Genomic DNA, 15,076 nt, shown 5'->3' with positions numbered 1-15,076 from the left:
GGCTACTTTGCTCGGGATATCTAGTACCGCAGTACACCAACTATTTTCTGTCGTGCATTTGAATCTACCTAGTATCGGGACTGGTACTCTTGTATCCTTTCTGGAATGCTCTTGTCGCAGAGCGGCAGCAAGGAGTCCTAGGCTAGGACAGCTAGGGCTCGAGGGACGTGGGCAATGGTAGATACTCCGAGCTAGCCATCCCTGTCCGACGCGATGTAAGCAACTCGACTACTAACTGTGCTTGGTGTCTTTCAGAGAGCCTTTCGCTCGAACGAGCTAACTGATTTATTACTACAGTCAAGTTTGCTATTTTCCTACAACAAAGCCCGCAAAAGGGTCTTCAACTTTGAAATGAGTTGCGCATTTCGACTTGCACAGTATACGAGGCTTCCATGGCCGTTGGGCGGTCCTCGGGCTTGAGCGCCATACAGCAGCTGCCGAGGTCGCGGTACCAGCGCGGGCAGCTCCCGGAAAACGACGGCCGCAGCTCCCCGGTCATGACTTTGGCCATGATGGCCGTGTCCGTGTACGGACGTCCGCTGCTGTTGACCTTGTCGGCGTATGGCAACTGGTGCGTGTCGAGCTCCGAGAGAATGACGCCAAACGAAAACATGTCGGCCGACTCGGCGTAGTGACCTTCCTGGAGCACCTCGGGCGCCATCCACCGGTACGTGCCGATACCCGCCGTCATGGTCGCGTCGTCCATTTCGCGGGCAATACCAAAGTCGGTCAGCTTGGCGTGCACGTCGTCGGTCAAGAGGACGTTGCGGGATTTCAGGTCGCGGTGAATGACCTTGTGCTCGAGTGTATGGAGGTACACGAGGCCCTGGAGGATGTCGTAGGCCAGTTGGAGCTTTTGGTGCCATGGAACGGACCCGGTCGAGGTGCCCTGGAGGTAGTTGCGGAGGTCGCCGGCCTCAAGGAACTCAGTTACGAGCATAATGTCACTGGGACGGAGCCACGAAGCACCGATAAACTGCACAATGTACGGCGATTCCATCCTAATGACAAAGGATGAGAATTCCCAATCAGTATCGGTATCGGGTACTTGGCCAAAAGTTTGATTTCCGCAATGAACTTTGGCAGCTCGACGCGCGCGTTGTCGTTGGGTAAAAGCTTCTTGACCGCCACGCGCATGCCTTGGTACGACGCGAGGAGCACCTCACCGTATGCGCCTTGTGCGATCGGCTTGATGATGGCGAGCTGCGCGTGGCTGATGCGGTACATGTCCAGGTCCGAGACATCAAAGTCGGCAGACGCACCCGACACGGCCGACGTGTTGGTCGACGATGCGTGCGACCGCGACGAGATGGGTTGCACCACCGGGATGTACTGCGTTGTTGGCGGTTGGTAGGCTTGTTGTTGCTGCTGGTACATGGACGCTTGCTGGTATTCTTGCTGTCCTTGCTGGTACGCTTGCTGTCCTTGCTGGTACGCTTGCTGGGTCGGTATTTGCATGTGGTACTGCGCCGCTGGCACAAGACCGGGCTGGTTGTACGCGGCGGCGTTCGTCGTCGGGCCCGAGAGGCCTGGGATCGTGATTGATGTGTCTTTGCGCTTGCAAGCGCAAATGACGACCGCGATGATAATGAGCACGATGACAACACCCATGATGATAAACATCGTCGACACTGAGCTCGCCGCCTTGTCGAACGAGTTGCTCAGATCGAAGCCCACCACGCTTGACGGGCTCCATGACGTCGGCGACGGCGTCAGTGAAATCGCGGCCGCCGAGTTGTTGACGCAGTACGAATACAAGATTGAACGCGACGTGGCAGAGCACGCGCTGCTTTGCGGCTCGCATGCCCCCGTCGAATCGTACAGACAGGGTCGATCGCCGCCGCACGGGCACGCAAGACTCGAGTCGTAGCAGAGCGTTTTGTTTTGGCAGCGCGCAGCGAAGGCACTACAGAAGGGCCGACCGCGGCCGTCGTGCTGGACGACGTCGCCAGCGAGGCATCGCTCGCGGATCGAGTCGTAGCACGGAAAGGTTGCGTTGCAGACGATGGGCAGCTTGGAGTCGAGGCTTCCGTCAAGCGCGGCGGCGACCGCTGTCCATACTATTAGCAGTAGTAGCACGGCGATGCGGCGACGATGTTGCATCTCGGGTTGTGCCTGCTGGTGGGTGCATGTCCCGGCCTGTCTATTTGCACTGTATTCTTGAAGTCCGGCATCTACACCGGGATCAGTTTTACAAAACACTGGATTCTGAAACAGAGTATACCTTTCCAGTGGCCTTGATTCACATTCCTGTTTTGCGTTCTCGTCGGCCGACGCGCCACCATGTACTAGTATGGCAATGGCTCAATGCATCGCTAGCGGCTCGTGCGCTCGTATGTGGTCGCCAGGGTGGCCGGCCCAATCGTTGTGTACTAACTACTAGTAGTACGCTATTATTGACCCTTGTAGAAAGTAAGTTCGGGATGCTTGGATGGGCTCCTGGGCACGCTCGATTGAACGCGTGGTCCGCCCACGCTACCATGCTCTGCAGAAGTCAATGCCAATCTACCCTCTAGCTCGATTTGTTTCGCGTTCTTTAACAGTTCGAAGCATAGGCGCCACAACACTCTACTATGACGCTCTATTGCAGCAGACTCACACGCAGTTGCGACTCGCCATACCTTGTCGACTGAATAACACACTGCACTGTCCTAAGAAAGAAGAGTTAGCTGTCGAATCTTTCGTCGGCTTTTCGTCGATATTGGGTTGTGTGAAACTAGGCGTCTTCAACGGCGGTTTCTACGTTTCACCAAAAGTCGAATGCGCACTCTGTGGCTCAGCTGGGTGACCACGGTCGCCGCCCTCGATCATGGTGGCTGGACACGCCTTGGACGCGCGGGCAGCGGCGTCTCCTTGGATTTACGCTTCGCTCTCCGTCCGGCGCAACCCGATGCTCTTGCGGCGCAACTGGCGGCCGTCTCGGACGTGCACTCGCCTTACTTTGGCCAATACATGTCGTCGACAGACCTCCGAGACCTCGTTGCGCCAAGCGTCGCGGCCTTGGCTGCTCTCGATGCGCTTCTGGATGGTTTCAATGCGACGTCGGCCGGCCACGGCGAGTACGTGCGCGTGACGCTGCCCGTCGCGGTGGCGGAAGACCTCTTCGCCACCGAGCTGCACGAATACAGACGAGGCGACCGCCGCGTCGTTCGTCCGTTCGGTGCCTACGCCGTGCCAGCATCCATTCGGGACCACGTTCTGCTTATCGACGGCCTTGAGCACTTCCCGACGGCCTTTCGACGACAGTCGACGACGCTGACCTCCGCCAGCATCGATGACGGCATCTCGATCAGCGCCATCCAGCAGCAGTACGGACTCCCCGTAGGCCGCGCTGCCACGGACGTACGCAACCAACTCGTCGTTGGCGCCTTTCTCAAGGAGGCCTACCGCGCATCGGATCTTCAGGCGTACTATGCACGTAAAGTCATTTGCATCTGTTGGCTTCCATCACCGTGGCTGGTAGGGAACCACGTGGCTTCAAGCGCGCTGCCAAAGAGCGTGCAGTGCGCTGGCGGCGGTGGCGATGACGCGCCGGCCACGGGCGAAGCATCGCTTGACGTGCAGCTCGTCATGGGGCTCACGGCCAATGCCGAGACGTCGGTGTTTTGCTACAACTCGTATCGCGATGCGACGCGACCGTTTGGCGACGACAACCAAGAGGTACTGGTTCTTATTTGAGTGCATATATGTGATCAAGTTTCCAGCCCTTTGTCACGTTCATGCACGACATCAACGCCATGGAGCCAGCACCGTCCGTGGTGTCGATCAGGTGCGCCTTAGCCACAAGTTTACCGTACGATGGTTGTGCGACTAGTTATGCTGACGACGAGTGCGCGGTGCCACCGGCATACATTGCAGCGTTGGATGCCGAGTTCATAAAAGCGGGCCTGCGAGGCACCACTGTTGTCGTGGCCAGTGGGGACAACGGTGTTGTCGGGAGCACGCTCGTCTCATTTTGTGGTCGGCCGACATGTGCTCGCTTCGAGGTGCGAAGACGCTGTTGTCATGCGTGCGTACGCTGATCTAATGTACCTCGGTAGACGGGGTATCCAGCGTCGTCGCCGTATGTGCTTTCAGTCGGCGGCACGCAGCTGGTGGGAGATGTTGAGAGCGACAGCAAACATTACAAAGAAGAAGTTGTGTCGACGGATACGAATGGCGCCATCACGTCTGGAAGCGGCTTCAGCTGGTACGCCTCCCGACCCTCGTATCAGGTACAAGTGACATAGCTCGCCTCCATACGACGCCATTTGATTGCAAAATGGCCCAGGACAACGTTGTTCAAGCCTACAACCTTCGCCAGAAAGAGGCTTTCGATGCAGAAAAAAGCAAAGGAAAATACAATAGCGACGGGCGCGTCTTCCCTGACGGTACCACACGCAAAACCCGATTCGTCTAACGTCCGATGTTGGCTAGTCGTCGCCATTGGGCACAACGTCCCGATCGTTGTCGGCAATATGATCGAATGGACGGACGGCACGTCGGCGTCGGCGCCCATCGTTGCTGCCGTCCTCAATCAAGTCAACAAAGACCGTCTGCAGCGCAACCTACCGTTGCTGGGCTTTGTCAACCCGTATCTGTACAAGGTGCTGCTTTGGTATCTGCGTCCATGATAACGACACGCGATGCGTTTAGCTCTACGATGTCTGCCCGCACATCTTTCGGGACATTTCTGTCGGCAACAACAAATGCGGCGGCCATGGCCAAGTATGCTGCGACTCTGGCTTCTCGGCGGCGGCTGGGTGGGATCCGCTCACTGGTGCGTCGCAAGCGCTTCCTTTGCTCAACGTGCACCTAGGACTTGGCGCAATTCAATACGATCGATTCGTGGAGGACATGAGCGCCTGTGAAGCCCGCATGCACGAAAAAGCCCTGCTTGTCTCGAGTGGCGAACGGTATGCCTGGCATACAAATTGTGAAATACAGATTATCTGTAGGCGTGACATGACCCTTTATGTGGCCGGCGGCGTCGTGCTGCTCGCAACGCTCCTTGCGCTCCTGACGATGCGCGGCCGCAGCCCCGTCATGGACGATAGCATCCATCTCGATTACAAACTCGTCGATTAGGCTATACAATTGTATTTCTTTGTGTGGCTGCAACTACATGTTTCGGTCGAGCCACGCGCGAACTGTCGCAATGCAAGTCGGGCCGTCTACGAACGAATGGCGTGACGAGCCAGAAGCAAAGTTGTGCAATACCCGTCGCGTCGTGCTTCTCAAGCCAAGGCGAGTAGAGCAGCTCGTCGGCCGACGCGCGGTGGCGAATCTAAGCAGGTATAACGACCCGCGATTCTCGAGCCGCCTTACGTCTCGGTGCAAGCAGCCATCTATAAACTCGCGGAATTCTTCAGAAAATTCTACGGTTGTGTCGCGTTGGCGTTGACTCGTGTTTGAGGGGGTACCGTCCGGGGGCAACGAAGGCGTCGTGGCTTCAATGATTGACTGCACAATCTACAAGACTATCCTTTACGCAAAGCAAAGAAGTTGGTGTCTCGTACGTCAATATAGCTCGAACAGTTTTCAAACGGGTAGCGTCCCGTTGCCGACTCGACAAGAACGAGGCCTAAGCTCCAGATGTCGCACGTGTAGCTACGACACATTTGAACATGAGAGCAGGTTACAATAGCAGAGAAAAAGTCACTCGTAAGGCTGGTTTTGGATGCGCTCGGGGGACATGTACTTGAACGTGCCCACAAACGTGTTTGCCATGTCGAATGTGCCCGATAACTCGCGCGCGAGGCCTAGTCTGCGTCATAACGATGGATGTATTGCCAGGTAGACCGAAATCCGTCAGCTTCACGTGGCCGTCGCTCGTCACGAGGATGTTTTGGGGCTTGACGTCCTAGGTTAGCGGCGTATGAGGCTGCACGTTCGAGTAAGGGGGCTCTACGCGGTGGAAGTGGCGATGTTCCTTTAGATGCTGTAGACCACAAAGGATTTGGAACGTCATGCAAGCTAGAATGGCCTCGGGAATGCGGCCAATCTGAAAAATAGGTTTGTTCGACCCACGTCAGACGACGCTCTGACCTTTTTGACGACGTTGTCGAGGGATCCACAGTCGCAAAACTGCAAAATCAAACTCAAAGCGTGGTCCTTAAAGTATGCGCCGTAAAAATCCACGAGCCTAGACGTATATGAGACACGGTGACATCGCGAACGACCACCATGGAGTCTTGAGACTGTACAGAGTTTGGATCTCTGTGAATATCTGATTGCGCTGGCTTTTGTCGTAGACGTTGTTGACAGTCTGACGTAGCGCTCAACACGCCTCGAAGGAGAACTTCTGTACCTTGATTGCATAGAAAGTATTGGTCTCGGGATCGTGCGCCTTGATAACGTTGCCGCTGCATCCGCGACCCAAGAGACTGACGTGTACAAGCCGGTGGTGCTCGACACCGCTCACCTACGACACCTAAATTGGATGTGACTGTAGCTCGACTGACGTACCTTGAAGGTCGGTGACGTGTCGTCGCGTAGATCCATGCGAACGCCGTCTCTGTGCTGGCGCTGGCTCAGGAAAATAGTCATTCGGCGGCAAGAAGACCAAAGTCGACGAAAAGGATATGTTGATCGAGAGCGACCCTTTCCGAAACGTAGTTTCGCCAATGTCGCAAGAGATCTCGAGCTCATCCTTCTCCTCGTGCACGGAGTCGTCGTCGTCGTGTTTGCCGTCGTGCACGTCCAGGTGCAGCGGCTTTCGCGGTCGGCGCGCCCCCATGCCACAGGGCTCAGAGCGTTTCGCGATATCCAAAATCCAGAATGATTGATCTCAGAAAGTGTGTTAAGGCGTTGGGCATTTTTTGGGTTAAGTAATTTATGCTATTTGCGGCTAATACACGCTACGTGCACGCAAGGGTCGATAAACTGTTTATTGACCCTTGGTGCACGGCTGCACTATCGTAGGCTGTACTAAATGACGCAGCTTTCATACGTAGGGATCATGTACCTACACACAAAAAGTAGAGCCGCGATGCTCTTGAGCAACAAAGCTCACTTGATGTTGACGAAGGCGTCCTCACCGCCGTGGCGCTCCAGTATGTACAAAGTCTCGGTGATGAGGTCGCCGAGATTATCGTTGCGCTGCTGGCCATAGTCGATCGCGTCACCGCAGTTGACTACACCGCATCTTTCTTGTCGCGAACTATGCATTTTGTATCGTACCGCGCTTGGTGATGAAGAGGTTGAAAATCGTCAAGAGTTGCCGGTAGTAGGGCACAAGAGCTTCGCCAGCGTAGGGACAGAGCAGCACGAGCTTCTGAAGCACCTTCATCTGCGTACAGAGTATCTGTGGCTGGCGCGTCATGAGATTCTGCTTCATGGGCAGAATCAAGTGCGGAATGGACGTGAGCGACCGGTCTCCGCCTTTCTCTAGCAAGTCGAGCGTGCCGTTGAGCGCCAAAAACTTGTAAGGCTCGTCGAGCTCGCGGAGGCCCTCGATGAAGAGCGGGAGGTAGTGCGTGTAGTCAAGCGTTGTAATGTCCACTTGCCTAGTCGAGAGGTCGCTCATACTCAATGACGTAGCCTTGCTGACGCACCATTGCACCTTGCGCACGGCCCCATTGAAGTTGATGCGCAGCGGGAGATCGCCCCGGTCGTCTATACGGGTCTTGTCAGCAAGGTCTATCAAGGATCGTGGTCGTACAAAAGTAGCGAAACTTGGTCTTCTCAATCGGTCGCGCCTTGTAGGCATTGGTGCTCTTGGGGGGCGACTTGGGGGCCACGCTCTGGTTGGAAGCGGCGGCTTTGACGCGGCTGGCACTGCTCACCGTATTCTTCTGAAGCTCCTTGAGCCGGCCGCTCGCCCGAGAAAACTGATCCTCCTTATTGGACGACTTGGTCTCGGGCTTGGCTTTGCCCGGGACCTTCTTTGCCGGCGCTTTTGTCTCGGCCCGCCGCCGGTCCATCGCGAAACGATTTCCGACTGGCGCCGATTGGGACGTCGGGCTAAAAATAGAGACTTCCGGATATGGTTCCGGATATCGTACCAACAACATGTCGGCCACAGTCATTGCTGCATGATGCACGACGTCCATTTGGTCGACTGCTTGCGCGAGAGACGACGTCTCGCTGTCTTCGTATACTCTTATCCTACCAGTATTACTATCCTATCGACAAGAACCGGCGTTGGCAACGCGGACACGCATGCAGACACGTTCGTTGACGTTGTTATTTTTGCATAGTCCCCCTACCCAAAGTGCAAATTCGGGTCCCCTGAATTCGCTGAAGCACACCACTCTCGCGTGTTGGGTGTTCTGGGAGCGCGATGGAGGAGGAATGGATCCCGAACGACGAGGACATTGAGACGATCTTTAGCATGGACCAGGGGATCCTGGGCATGGAGGTATCACCGACCTCACCCTTCGGATGGTCCATGCATCGACGACGTAGGAGCCGTCCAAGAAGCGAGCACGGCCCGACGACGGCTCGGACGACGGCGCCTCGAGCAGCGATGACGACGGCGCGGACCTTGAAATGGAGATGGAGCGACAAATGCGAAGTCAAGTCCAAGATGTGCAGGCGATCCGGCGGCTAAAGCACCGCATCATTTCGCGCAAGTCCCGCGCCAAGAAGAAACGCGATATGGAGGCGCTGCAGGTGCAGGTGCAGGAGCTCGAGGCGACCGTGAAGCGGCTGCAGGCTTCGTCCTCGGTCGCGCTCGTCTCAAACGCCACAGACCGCAAGACCGCGTACCTGCGCCTGTTTGCAGAGGCCGACCGGCTGCGCGAAGAGAACCGGAACCTCAAGCTCGCGATCGAAAAACACGTCGGGTTTGCCAACTCGGTGCAGTCGTCGATCGCGGCCGTCGAAAAGTGGGAAAAAGAAAACATCGTGCTCGCCGCGCTCTGCGACTTTGTCGTGTTCCACGCACTCTCGCCCGTCCAGTTCGAGTGCCTCCGCCAGAAAACGCTCTCGGAGTGCGCGAGCTTGGCCCTCGCCACCGACGCGCCCCAGCGCTTTCAAGGCTGGGATGACTTTCGGCGCACAGACTTTCCGCCGCCGAGCGCTCCGCACCAGCAAACGAGCTCCGTACCGGCTCGTGCTTCATGGGTCTCGTCCAAGATCCTATCGCTCCCGTCGGGCACAACGCTGCAGACCATCGCCGACAAGACCTGGCGCCTCTACCAAGAAAAGGCAGCGTGTGAACGTCTCCTGCCATATCTGCGCAAGCTCGAGGTATATTCTTGACGATATCGTATCGTACTTCAGAGCTGTTGTTAGGTGCTTCAAATCGTCAATGAAGACGCATTCGTGTGTCGACGGGATTTGCTCTTCCCGCACGCCAAAACCCAGCGCGTGCACTATACGACTCTGCTTGTGCTCCGGGCCTCACAAGCCGTACGAGAATCAACGCGTCCCGGAACCTGACACTGTTTTCTTCGCGTAGGATGGACGGGTTACGTTCTCGGTCAAGACCATGGACAACCCGATTACGGACACGGCCCTTGGCGACTCGGAAGCTTGGCTCCACGAATGCGTCGAGTACGAAAGGTCTTTTCTCGCAGCGTTATATGGTGGTGTAGGCTCACACTGTCGCCGGCGCCGAACGGCGCGTGCCACGTGCGCTGTCGAGGGTTCCAGGACAACGCAATGGTGTCGTACGCCAAGCCGGCGCTCGTTGAGCTCCTCGCCGTGCTCTTGCGCTGGGAAGCATATGTCCTCGAGCCGCCCGCGAGATGTTAAGACTCAAGATACAAACGCGTGTTGAGTCCAAACATGTTGCCCAATGTACATGCAGAAAACAGTGCTTCATGTCGTGGCGTCTTCGTCGTCCGACGTGTACGACATGCGCACGTCGATGTCGTCCATCTGCACCTCCGAGGCCGTCACAATGGGCGAATCGGCCACGACCTTGAGCATGCCGAGCGCGTGCAACGCCTTGAGCTTGGTGCGCGCGCGACGCCACTTGGCTTGGACCTGTGCAATGCTCGTGAGTAGACAATAGGCGTCCCAAGGTTTCAGATACCGTGAGGTTGGCGTGGATGCGAAAGCACTCCATAAACTCGTTGATGTTGATCTCGTTGTCGTGGCTAAAGTCGACCGACCGCATGAGCTCTTCGGCCTTCGTGAAGGGCTTGACGTTGGGCGGCAGGTGCGCGTTGAGGATGTCGATGCCCGCCTTGAACTCGTCCAGGCTGATCGTGCCGTTGCCGTCCTTGTCAAAGACCTGGAAGAGGGCTTCGAGCCGCTTGCGGTAGCGATACATGTTGTTGAACATGCCACGACGGTCGTCCTAATGCAAGTGAGCGAAGGCGCAGACGCGAATGCGGCGTACCGAGGCGACTTCGTCGGGTTTGGTCTGGCCAGCCGTCTGGTACCGGTCGAGGAACTGCTCGTAGTTGATCATCGAGTTGGCGTCCATCGATGTGAGCAGCGGTCGAATCGCTTGCCAGTTGAGCTTCATGTGCAGCTCGTCCTCCATGACCTGCATCCACGTCGAGAGCGGCACCAACGCCGTCTTCGCTGGGTCCGCGTCCTGGAACCGCTTGAGCAGTTCGTCGCGGTGCGTGATGATAACGCCGAAAAGACCCTCGAGGTTGGAGGCGACAATGTCCGTCTCGGACGCCGTGGCCATGTACTGGAAGAACGACGGCTTGGCGTTCATCGACTGCGGAATGCGCATGAAGCAGCCCATGTTGTTGGCAGCGCCGCAGTAGTTGCTCGCAGAGAAGAGCGTGACGAGCATCCCTGTACAGCATCCGTCGCATAGCGCTCCATCAAGGCAAGAATTTACCTTTGGCGGCGTACGGCCAGTCAAACCCCTTTGGGACGCACTCGTGCGACCGAATGATGAGCTCGAGGCGGTTTTTGACCATAAATTTGTACACGTGGTCGGGGCCATAGTTGATGCCTAAACACATAAAGTTCTTCAGACTAACGAGAAACAACAATACAAATCGCACCAGCGCCACGGGCATTTTCCTTCCAGCCGGGTGCTGTCGCGGGGTCACTCCAAAGGATGTCCTTGACCTTGCGCATGTGCTTGAACATCTTCTTGTCTTCCTTCGTGCGACCCACGTCGCGGTACTTGCCGAGGTCATAGTACTGGCGCGGCAGCGTCTGCATCTCATCGAGCGTGATGCCCTCGCGAGTGATACCGCCATGCAAGATCAAAATGCGCTTGTCGAGCACAGTTGCGAGCTACGCGACGGATGAGCCGTATTCGACACGACACAAAGCCGAACCGGCAACCACTTGAAGACGACGCAATACAACGAGTAGACTTCCTGGTCGTACTTGGCGACGCATTCCTAAGCGGACGTTGCTCAGGAAGCCATCTTTCGCCGACAAAATACCTTCATGAAGCCAAACACCTCCGTGATGGACCTACGACGACGAGAGAGTTGAGAATGACGACGATAAGATGAGCCTCCGACTTGTCTTCGTGATTGCCGCGGTTGATGTGCACAGCATCCGGGTAGACGACCATCCAAATGAGGATGATGAGTGAGACCTCGACGGACCGATTGCCGCGGTCCACGATGTCGCCGTTGAACACATACGGGTTCTCGGGCGACGGGTATCCATTCTCGCGCAGGATCAACATGAGGTCGTCAAGCTGCCCATGCAAGTCGCTAACCACGCGATGTGAGATGCTTGGACTCGTCACGCGGACTCACCCGATAATGGTCATGTGGGGCGCGGGCGCAATCGAGAGGTGTGTCACGTTCGGCTTGCGCTGGAGTCGCTCGAGCACTGTGTGGAGGATCTGCAGCACGTACGTCTTGTGCAGCTTCTGGCCGCGCTTGAAGCTCTCGACGAGCGCGACAGCGTCCTACGCTGTGTGGTAACGCCGGCATCATCACGCACAGGGTCTACTTCGCGAGTGATGGGGTCATGCAATCGCACGCCCTCGTAGAGCTCCGTAATATCGATCTTGGAGGCCGGCTGCGTCGAGAGACCGAACGAAAGGTTGGGCACCTCATCCGGAGGAGCGCCCAAGTCGGCGTCGCTGTCATTGACGCCTGGCATGTATTCATGCAGGGCTCGCAGGAACGATGACAGCTCGACCTATCCATGACAGGCTAAGGGATATCCAATTTGGCTGCTATGGACATACCACATCGGCCTCTTCTCTATTCTCAAGATCGTTGAAGAGCTAATCATTGCTCAATTCAATGAGCGCACCAGCATCGCCATATACCTTCCATTGGCTGCTCGAGAAGACTTCGTCGTCTGTCAGCGTGGACGTTTCCGAATCTGCGTCGCTGCCACGACCAGCAGCTTGCGGTGTAGGCGGCTTAGCCGCAGGCGATGCAGGTGGCTTGGCCGCAGGCGACTGCAGCTGCGAAGGTGGCGCAGTGGAAGCGGCCATCGGAGGTTGGCCCTTCGTCCCGCGCTTCTTGGCTGTCGACGACGTCGTGCCCATGGTGCTGTCCCGTCGGTTGCGGAAGAAAGGTGACAATCCACCCGCAGCCTTCTTTTCTTCCCAAAAGGTTGAGCCATCAGTCCGGATACGAGTGCCATGCATGCTATCCGGACGATCCGAGCATGTGCAACGCCTGGTTCCATCGGCGCAAGCGCGGGACGGCCTTGGCATCATGGGACGGCCTCGGTTGGCGGCGAGCTTGGGTGCATGGCCGCTGCGCCACGTATATTTGCATAGTCGCGCAGTGTGGCGAGGAGGAGAGTGGGACGCTGCAGTGCATGGAAGGTACGCAGAAAATACTGGTCGACGTTAGCAGCATGCACGATGTACGAGAAGGTCTTCATGCGACGTCGGCCCGCACCGCAGGCTTGAGCATGCCGAGGTGGTGCATGGCTTTGAGCTTGGTGCGGGCGCGGCGCCACTTGGCCTGGACCGTGAGGTTGGCGTGGAGGCGGAAGCACTCCATGAACTCGTTGATGTTGACGCGGTTGTCGTGGCTAAAGTCAATGGCACGGAGGAGCTCGTCCGGGTGATCAAAGGGCAATATGTCCTTCGGGAGGTGTTGGTTGAGGATCGCGAGGCCGTCTTGGAATTCGTCGAGCGTGATGACTCCGTTGCCGTCGCGGTCCAGCGCATGGAAGAGCGCTTCGATGCGGTATCGGTGCCGATAAAGCGAGTTGAATGCCTGGCGCTTTGCTGGCGTTGCGGCTGTCGCCGACGACTGGTAGCGGTCGAGGAACGCGATGTACGCCACGTCCCCGTGGTCCACGGATGTCACGAGTGGGAGGAGCTTGGCCCAGTCCAAGCCCATGTGGAGGACATCTTCCATGACACGCTGCCACGTGTCCACAGACACGAGCCCTCTCTTGCTCGCGTCCTCGGCTTCAAACGCCGTGCGCAGCTCGTCCCGATGCGAAAGGATGACCGAGTAGAGGCCGTCGAGGTTGCCGCCAATAAAGTCGTGCTCCGACGCCGTCGCCCGGTACCGGTGGAATGTCGGCGGCTCGGTTGCGTCAGCAGGAAGGTGCATGAAGGCCCCTGCGTTGCCTGTGCGCGTGTAGTTGGAGGCCGAGAAGAGCGTCACGAGCGGCGTCTCCTCGCCAAAGGGCCACGCAAAGCCGTTGGGGACGCACTCGTGCGACCGCACGATGAGCGCGAGCGCGTTGGTCGCGAGGAAGTCTTTGACGAGATCCGGGCCGTACTGGATGCCCGCGCCGCGGAAGCTCTCTTTCCAGCCGCGCTCCGGCTGCGGGTCGCTCCAGAGGATGTCGCAAACCGACTGCATCGCCTGGTCCGTGTGTGACAGCGTCCCTTTCAAAGACCGGTTGGTGTGTTTCGTGCCAAAGAAATCGGCGCGAGGGATGGCGTCCCAGTCGGCAAGGAGCGGGTGCCAGCGCGGAAGGCCGCCGTGCAAGACGAGAACGCGGTCGTCGAGGACCGTCGCGATCTATGCCAAGCAGAGACTTGAGTGCGACACAATGAATGCGTACGATTTACCGGAAGCTGCTGGAAGCAGAGCGAGAAGAGATCGTAAATCTCAACGTCGTACTTGGCCAGGCATTCCTACCCAGGTGCGTGAAGCGCCGCGTGCGCATGAGACATGTTACCTTCTTGAAGCCAAAGCGCTCGTTGACAGACTCGTCCTCGTGATTGCCGCGGTTCAAGAAGACGTGGCGCGGGTAGAGCACAAAGAGGCTCAGCAGAAGAAGCACGACTTCGATCGACGATGCGCCGCGGTCGACAAAGTCACCGTTGAAGATATACGGGTTAGTCGCCGACGGAAGGCCGTTCTCGCGCAGGATCAAGAGCAAATCGTCGAGCTGCCCGTGAAGGTCCCTATTCCATACTTCTGTACGATGCATCTCGCCACATGGAGCCAACCCGATGATGGTAATGTGCTTGGCAGGTGCGATCGATGCGCGCTGCACATTCGGAAGGGCTTGGAGCAGCCGCGTGGCGTCGCCAAGGATCTGAACGACGTACGATCGGTGGAGACTTGCCGCACGCTTAAAGCTCCCGATGAGGCCGTGCACATTCTAGAGGCCATGAGCGTCGACGCACACTAGTGAACTGTGTAGGCCTACCGCAAGCGACAGTGGCTGGTCCAGGTGCACGCCCTTGTACAAGTCGGAAATGTCAATCGGCCCAATGTGCTCGTCGGACGAAATGAGCTTCTGTAGCGTCGGCTTGGCGCTTGCCGTCGTCGTGGAAGCAGGCATGTGGTCATGCAGTGCTTGCAGGAAGCGCGACAGTTGAAGCTACAATGATGTGAGGTACGTTCAGAAGGCGCAGTGCCATGTACCACATCGGCCTCTTCGCGGTTTTCGAGGTCGTTGAAGAGCTAATTGAACGCATAAGGCGGCGGTAGACTAAGGGTGGAAGCACCTTCCACTGTTCGATGATTTCCTCCTGGTCTGGCGGGCTCTCGGGCGTCGCTGTCTCGTTGCTGGGCACGATCTTGTCGGTCGTCTCCTTTGCTTTGTTGGTGACCGGCTTATCGCCAACGGACTTGGACCGCGCTGGCTTGCCTTGCTTGTTGCCCATGCTGCTCGACTGGCGACGGCAAAGTGGATATGACATTTGTTGATGCGTCTACCTGGATTATCCGGATGGCAGTCCCTGCATCTGTCCAGTGATCGTGCACGTGACGCTTAGGTGCGCGAATGCAGAATTCATCCACTTCTTGGTTGAGTATACGGGGAAATACTA

General features: G+C 57.2%; 7 protein-coding genes across 8 annotated transcripts; 2 read left to right on the top strand and 5 right to left on the bottom strand.

Moving 5' to 3' along the window:
* Window positions 1-242: 242 nt before the first annotated feature.
* On the bottom strand, window positions 243-2,103 carry SDRG_00883 (TKL protein kinase; the record flags this gene model as incomplete). Its single annotated transcript, XM_008606387.1, has 2 exons — window positions 243-1,001; window positions 1,049-2,103. 2 exons carry the CDS (start codon window positions 2,101-2,103, stop codon window positions 341-343), a joined length of 1,716 nt encoding a protein of 571 aa, XP_008604609.1. The 3' UTR covers window positions 243-340.
* A 628-nt stretch (window positions 2,104-2,731) lies between these two features.
* On the top strand, window positions 2,732-5,088 carry SDRG_00882 (hypothetical protein). The gene is made up of 10 exons (XM_008606386.1): window positions 2,732-3,418; window positions 3,464-3,660; window positions 3,705-3,769; window positions 3,815-3,986; window positions 4,041-4,214; window positions 4,271-4,370; window positions 4,417-4,586; window positions 4,636-4,759; window positions 4,799-4,895; window positions 4,938-5,088. The coding sequence occupies exons 1-10, from the start codon at window positions 2,761-2,763 to the stop codon at window positions 5,065-5,067; spliced, it is 1,887 nt and encodes a 628-aa protein (XP_008604608.1). The 5' UTR covers window positions 2,732-2,760; the 3' UTR covers window positions 5,068-5,088.
* Window positions 5,040-6,560, bottom strand: SDRG_00881 (STE/STE7 protein kinase). The gene is made up of 11 exons (XM_008606385.1): window positions 6,448-6,560; window positions 6,290-6,403; window positions 6,186-6,247; window positions 6,028-6,124; window positions 5,891-5,983; window positions 5,759-5,842; window positions 5,642-5,727; window positions 5,499-5,589; window positions 5,308-5,451; window positions 5,200-5,266; window positions 5,040-5,153 (listed from the first exon to the last, which is right to left on the bottom strand). Exons 1-11 carry the CDS (start codon window positions 6,526-6,528, stop codon window positions 5,101-5,103), a joined length of 972 nt encoding a protein of 323 aa, XP_008604607.1. The 5' UTR covers window positions 6,529-6,560; the 3' UTR covers window positions 5,040-5,100.
* Window positions 6,561-6,760: 200 nt separating this feature from the next.
* Window positions 6,761-7,913, bottom strand: SDRG_00880. Of its 2 annotated transcripts, XM_008606384.1 has the most exons (5): window positions 7,643-7,913; window positions 7,536-7,596; window positions 7,162-7,487; window positions 6,995-7,115; window positions 6,761-6,946 (listed from the first exon to the last, which is right to left on the bottom strand). In XM_008606384.1, the coding sequence occupies exons 1-5, from the start codon at window positions 7,902-7,904 to the stop codon at window positions 6,910-6,912; spliced, it is 807 nt and encodes a 268-aa protein (XP_008604606.1). In that variant the 5' UTR covers window positions 7,905-7,913; the 3' UTR covers window positions 6,761-6,909. The 2 variants fall into 2 exon arrangements, with proteins under 2 accessions (XP_008604606.1, XP_008604605.1); XM_008606383.1 differs by having other exon boundaries at window positions 6,995-7,487.
* Window positions 7,914-8,189: 276 nt separating this feature from the next.
* Window positions 8,190-9,739, top strand: SDRG_00879 (hypothetical protein). The gene is made up of 5 exons (XM_008606382.1): window positions 8,190-8,341; window positions 8,389-9,174; window positions 9,220-9,336; window positions 9,386-9,480; window positions 9,522-9,739. Exons 1-5 carry the CDS (start codon window positions 8,264-8,266, stop codon window positions 9,679-9,681), a joined length of 1,236 nt encoding a protein of 411 aa, XP_008604604.1. The 5' UTR covers window positions 8,190-8,263; the 3' UTR covers window positions 9,682-9,739.
* SDRG_00878 (hypothetical protein) lies at window positions 9,685-12,469 on the bottom strand (the record flags this gene model as incomplete). The annotated part of the gene is made up of 12 exons (XM_008606381.1): window positions 9,685-9,915; window positions 9,965-10,231; window positions 10,274-10,686; window positions 10,733-10,849; window positions 10,902-11,139; window positions 11,184-11,249; window positions 11,295-11,325; window positions 11,376-11,573; window positions 11,619-11,773; window positions 11,818-12,009; window positions 12,059-12,097; window positions 12,143-12,469. The coding sequence occupies 12 exons, from the start codon at window positions 12,467-12,469 to the stop codon at window positions 9,748-9,750; spliced, it is 2,211 nt and encodes a 736-aa protein (XP_008604603.1). The 3' UTR covers window positions 9,685-9,747.
* Window positions 12,470-12,480: 11 nt separating this feature from the next.
* SDRG_00877 (hypothetical protein) lies at window positions 12,481-14,929 on the bottom strand. Its single transcript, XM_008606380.1, has 7 exons — window positions 14,753-14,929; window positions 14,670-14,708; window positions 14,452-14,625; window positions 14,249-14,403; window positions 13,975-14,203; window positions 13,865-13,930; window positions 12,481-13,814 (listed from the first exon to the last, which is right to left on the bottom strand). Exons 1-7 carry the CDS (start codon window positions 14,909-14,911, stop codon window positions 12,708-12,710), a joined length of 1,929 nt encoding a protein of 642 aa, XP_008604602.1. The 5' UTR covers window positions 14,912-14,929; the 3' UTR covers window positions 12,481-12,707.
* Window positions 14,930-15,076: the final 147 nt, after the last annotated feature.

Source organism: Saprolegnia diclina (assembly GCF_000281045.1).
Source record: "Saprolegnia diclina VS20 unplaced genomic scaffold supercont1.2, whole genome shotgun sequence".
NCBI classification, from domain to species: Eukaryota; Oomycota; class Saprolegniomycetes; order Saprolegniales; family Saprolegniaceae; genus Saprolegnia; species Saprolegnia diclina.
This window is presented reverse-complemented; position numbering and strand designations above follow the sequence as displayed.

Excerpts from the sequence above, each read along its gene's own strand:
- SDRG_00882 (XM_008606386.1), top strand. The coding sequence starts at position 2,761 with ATGCGCACTCTGTGGCTCAGCTGGGTGACCACGGTCGCCGCCCTCGAT. Across the intron at positions 4,371-4,416 it reads CGGGCGCGTCTTCCCTGACG|TCGTCGCCATTGGGCACAAC; the intron begins GTACCACACGCA and ends GATGTTGGCTAG. Across the intron at positions 4,896-4,937 it reads CTTGTCTCGAGTGGCGAACG|GCGTGACATGACCCTTTATG; the intron begins GTATGCCTGGCA and ends GATTATCTGTAG.
- SDRG_00881 (XM_008606385.1), bottom strand. The coding sequence starts at position 6,528 with ATGACTATTTTCCTGAGCCAGCGCCAGCACAGAGACGGCGTTCGCATG. Across the intron at positions 6,248-6,289 it reads ATACTTTCTATGCAATCAAG|ACTGTCAACAACGTCTACGA; the intron begins GTACAGAAGTTC and ends GCGCTACGTCAG. Across the intron at positions 5,267-5,307 it reads ATGGCTGCTTGCACCGAGAC|ATTCGCCACCGCGCGTCGGC; the intron begins GTAAGGCGGCTC and ends ATACCTGCTTAG.
- SDRG_00880 (XM_008606384.1), bottom strand. The coding sequence starts at position 7,904 with ATGGACCGGCGGCGGGCCGAGACAAAAGCGCCGGCAAAGAAGGTCCCG. Across the intron at positions 7,116-7,161 it reads CCTCTTCATCACCAAGCGCG|TCAACTGCGGTGACGCGATC; the intron begins GTACGATACAAA and ends GATGCGGTGTAG. Across the intron at positions 6,947-6,994 it reads GACGCCTTCGTCAACATCAA|GTACATGATCCCTACGTATG; the intron begins GTGAGCTTTGTT and ends TTTTGTGTGTAG.
- SDRG_00879 (XM_008606382.1), top strand. The coding sequence starts at position 8,264 with ATGGAGGAGGAATGGATCCCGAACGACGAGGACATTGAGACGATCTTT. Across the intron at positions 9,175-9,219 it reads CATATCTGCGCAAGCTCGAG|GTGCTTCAAATCGTCAATGA; the intron begins GTATATTCTTGA and ends AGCTGTTGTTAG. Across the intron at positions 9,337-9,385 it reads TGCTCCGGGCCTCACAAGCC|GATGGACGGGTTACGTTCTC; the intron begins GTACGAGAATCA and ends TTCTTCGCGTAG.
- SDRG_00877 (XM_008606380.1), bottom strand. The coding sequence starts at position 14,911 with ATGGGCAACAAGCAAGGCAAGCCAGCGCGGTCCAAGTCCGTTGGCGAT. Across the intron at positions 14,709-14,752 it reads AAATCATCGAACAGTGGAAG|CTCTTCAACGACCTCGAAAA; the intron begins GTGCTTCCACCC and ends GCGTTCAATTAG. Across the intron at positions 14,404-14,451 it reads ACCAGCCACTGTCGCTTGCG|AATGTGCACGGCCTCATCGG; the intron begins GTAGGCCTACAC and ends CATGGCCTCTAG.